This window comes from Uloborus diversus, unplaced genomic scaffold (assembly GCF_026930045.1).
Source record: "Uloborus diversus isolate 005 unplaced genomic scaffold, Udiv.v.3.1 scaffold_768, whole genome shotgun sequence".
Lineage (NCBI taxonomy): Eukaryota > Metazoa > Arthropoda > Arachnida > Araneae > Uloboridae > Uloborus > Uloborus diversus.
In genome coordinates, this window is record NW_026558976.1 from 80,133 (window position 1) to 84,325 (window position 4,193).

The window sequence follows — 4,193 nt, forward strand, 5'->3', positions numbered from 1 at the left end:
GCAAGCAGTCATGCTCTAAAGCAATTAGAAATTATACAAAATCAGAATACGAGGCTTATTACAGGGGGTGTAAAATCCACTCCAATTGAATACATGCTATTGTCAACAGAAAAATAGGCCTGTTGAAATAAAAAGAAAAAAAAGTCTATTTTGCATTATGAAAAACTAATTCGTCTTGGAGATCCCTACTGGGTTAATCAAATCCGTACCAGAAATATTAAAACACAACGTAAATTTATTCAAAAAGGTTTTGATATTTTGCAAGGGGACGAGACATCCCATTGAACACATGAAAATTCGCAAATGCGATTTGAACATGAAAACTCACAGATAATTATGAAACCCGAAAACCTCTTACAAATCTACGAAGTGGAGTTTAATCCGGTTTGCATGGAATGTCTCGCGTGTCAGAAGTAACAATTTGTTTTCTGTGATTTTGTAATATGTTAGTAGAAAATGTTTCTTGAAATGTTTGGGGATACACCCTTGACACCTCCCACGAATCCATGCTAGCATGAACTGAAAGCACCCTATTTTAAAAAAGATCCATTTTGACACCGTGTTAATGTCGTTTTACGAATGAGTGAACAAACACATACTACTACACTACAAAAAATAGATTTATTGGTCAGTAAAATAACATAAACGTAGGAGTGTCCCTTGAAGTACCTGTTGGTTGTCCTGGAGCATGGTCGTCTTAAGGGTGGAAGAGAGGGAAGGGGTCCGAGGTGTTCGAACTCTTCGGACGATGACAATTTACGCCAGCGCCGTGTGTGCGTTGTGAATCAAAGCAGGACCTCCAGGACTACCACAAGCGCTACCTTTAGCGTTGAGGAAACCAAGGATTGCCGGGCATTGGCCTCCTGAATTGGTAACCTACAGCGTAAGCGCCAGGATAACCGTAAGCGTCACCAGCACTATAGCCTCCATAACCGCCACTTATGACACTTGTCACGGTCCTGTGGCCAGCAGAACCTCCACTTCCACCAGCACCACCAGGAGCTCCAGCGCCACCAGCATCAGCAGGAGTTCCAGCTCCACCCGCACCACCAGCACCACCGGCATTACCGGCGTCAGCACCATAGCCTCCATAACCGAGAATGCCTCCACCGCCATCAAAACTGCCAGGACCACCAGGGCCTCCACTGCCGTAGCCTCCATACCAACCAGCGCCTCCACCGCAACCATAACCTCCATAACCAACGGGGCCTCCACCGCCACCATAACCACCAGGACCACCAGGTCCCCAACCGCCATATTCTCCATAACCGCCAGGACCTCCACCACCAGCGTAGAAGCGGCGGACTCTGGAGTGTCTAGGTGTGAAGTGCGTACCAGCATCTTCTGCACCTGTACCGACTGCTTCTCTAACTTCATCACCTGCAGCTCGTCCCACTAATGCCGTCATCGGCCCGAACCTGGAAAACGAACATACAGGTTACCTTCTGAAAATTTTCAAAACTGAATCCTCAAAAACGTACTTTTTGGACGATTTTCAATAATTTTGGCGCAGTGCGGAAGTCGAGGGGCGTATCTCGAGAAGTTTTTGAAATCGAGGTCCTGAAAGACGAAAATTTCGATGAGCTTCAATGCTGTTTGGGAGGCGATAGTGAAGTGGTTGCACCTTAGATGGTCTTCCGCCGAAGAATTTTTATGTTGAAGTCTTAAAAACGCAATTAAAGATCATGTTTCATGACTGTATTCAAAGCTGACATTTTTACGCAATTTTAGTTTTAAACAATGTTTGATGGAAAATAAAAAGGAAAGAAAAATGTTACTTCTTACTCTTCCGCGACAAACATAGGAATCTGGCAATATTCCAGCATTAAATAAGTGTTGAAAAAAATTATATTTTAAATAGCATAGAAGAATTTGATTTTTTATGTTCGTCAAGTTTTGAGGACCCTCATAAGTTTTTTAAATTGAGTGAAATAAAAGGAAAAGTTAGAGACTTTTTTGCACGCCAAATAAATTTAACAATCAACAATTTATTTTTCGAAAAATTTCGAAATATTTTTTCGCTAAATGAACCCAAAATCAATCCTACAAATCGTTGTTGTTATTTGCTTCGTATTTGGTAGAGGATATTTTTAGTCAACTATGTTAAAAAAAATAAGCAGATTCTTTCATATATTTTGTTTAGCATGCTCTGGAAGAGGATAAAATGCTTACCCAAAGCACAGTTTACTAAATATACACTATTGAATAAAATAACTATTACTTTAGATATGTATCTTTACTAGCAAAAATTCCAAGGTTTTCAAAAACCATGTAAACACACACAACGATTACCTAGATTAAAAAAAAACTCGAAACTTTTGCTTTTGGTCATACCTATATGTTACTAAAAGAACAATGCAGGGTGTCCGAAAAAGCCTTGACACATTTAAAAAATTCATAGAAAACCAACAAATTGTCGCATGAATTTGCGGTTTGCACCATAATACTTCATAGGTTCAAGATGTTTTATGACATCGAGAAAAAAAATATTAATAATAATTTGGATTTTGACATCTTGAATTTAAATTATGTTTTCTGCAATCACGAGTGTGTTTATGTAGACGTGCGTGTTTGTGTGTGGGGGAATGTGTGTTTGTGTGTAGGGGGTATGTGTATGTGTGTAGGCATGTGTGTTTGTGTCTGTGTGCTGGCATGAATGTGTGGGTAGTTGTGTGTATGTGTGTGTCTATGTTTTTGTGTGTGTATGTGTAGGTGTCTGTATGTATGCGTGTGTGTATGTGTTTGTGTGTGTGAATGTGTGTGTAGGTGTATGTGTGCGTGTGTGTGTAGTTGTGTATGTATGCGCGTGTGTGGGGGCGGGGTATACAGGGGCGGCATTTCAGCATTTCGTTTGGGGGGTCGAGTTTCTTGAACATGAAATTCCTCAGTACGGTATAAAATAAATATTGGTAAACAGGAAGAAATAATAAAATGGTTTTAATGTTAAGAATAATTAAGTTTGTTAAGAACAATCAAAGTTTTTGCGACCAAAGCTTTAAATTTATTTTGTAACAAGTTATCTCAAAAATATATCGGTACTAGTTTTTATTTTTTAGTAAAGTTTTAGTCTGCTATTCTTGGGGTCAGGAACAACAGAAAATTTTGTAACTATACTTAATCAATATCCAGTGGTTTGCCTCATTTCCAGTATAGCTAAAGATGAAGGTCTTGCTTGCCACATTGCGCTTCGAAAGTAATTCTCTAACCTCCTGAGACACAAAAGTCATCTTTAAAATGACTGACCAGATTGAAACAGACAAAAAAAACAATGGAAGCAAGAAAGTTATGTTAAAAAACACACGTCCGCACTTCCTTCAGATTTCTCTCTTTAAAATAACCAAGAAAGCTTTTTAAATTGGGCTGGTGTTTGTTTTGCTTCATTAAAAAGTATAGTCGTAATTCACAAAACAATTCCTCTTCCCTCATGCTATAAATTTTTCTCATTGGTGCTGTGGCACAGAGAAGGTGGGGGGCGTGAAAATACCCCCCCCAGAGCCATTGGTTTTAACATAAACGCAAATTCTAATGCAGTAGTTTATGCATATGAAAGGGCTATTTTGATCAAAAAAATTCCCTTCAGAAGGTATTTTTCATCAAAAACTCCCCTTCAGAAGGTAATTTTCATCAGAAAATCCCCTTCAGAAGTTATTTTTCACCAAATCCACCCTCCAGAAGTTATTTTTGATCAAAAACCCCTTCCAGAAGGAATTTATGGCTGCGCTAGTGTATAAGTGTAATATTTTCTTTCTCGTTTTCTATAACCAACTTACATAATATTGAACTTAAGACCAAAGATAAATGCATCTCATCAAATCCTGCTTCAATTTCTTGAGAAACTGAATTGATTGTTTTATTCAAAATATTAATTTAATATTTTGACTGCAACCTCATGTGAGTTGTGTCACCTCTTCTGCATTGGCATTCAGTAAAAATTGTTATAGAAAGCTCTGTCACAAAGTTCCACACTTGGTTCAAGTATGCATTAGTGCGAAAATTACTAAGAGTTTCAATTGTCAATCGAATAATTGAGATTGAAATTTTTAAAGAGCCTCAAGATATATTTGTTGATATGAAGCTATTTTTGATGTGGGATGTTTTTCAAAAATAGCATATCTTTACAAAACGTTTCTATGAAAGCATATAATACATCAAGTTGCTAAAATGTGTTTCTAGTCAGGGGTGCCCATCCCCCC

General features: G+C 38.3%; 1 protein-coding gene across 1 annotated transcript; it reads right to left on the bottom strand.

Moving 5' to 3' along the window:
- Nucleotides 1-823: 823 nt before the first annotated feature.
- On the bottom strand, nucleotides 824-1,408 carry LOC129233879 (ctenidin-3-like). The gene has a single exon (XM_054867809.1). The coding sequence runs from the start codon at nucleotides 1,406-1,408 to the stop codon at nucleotides 824-826; it is 585 nt and encodes a 194-aa protein (XP_054723784.1).
- Between the last annotated feature and the right edge of the window lie 2,785 nt (nucleotides 1,409-4,193).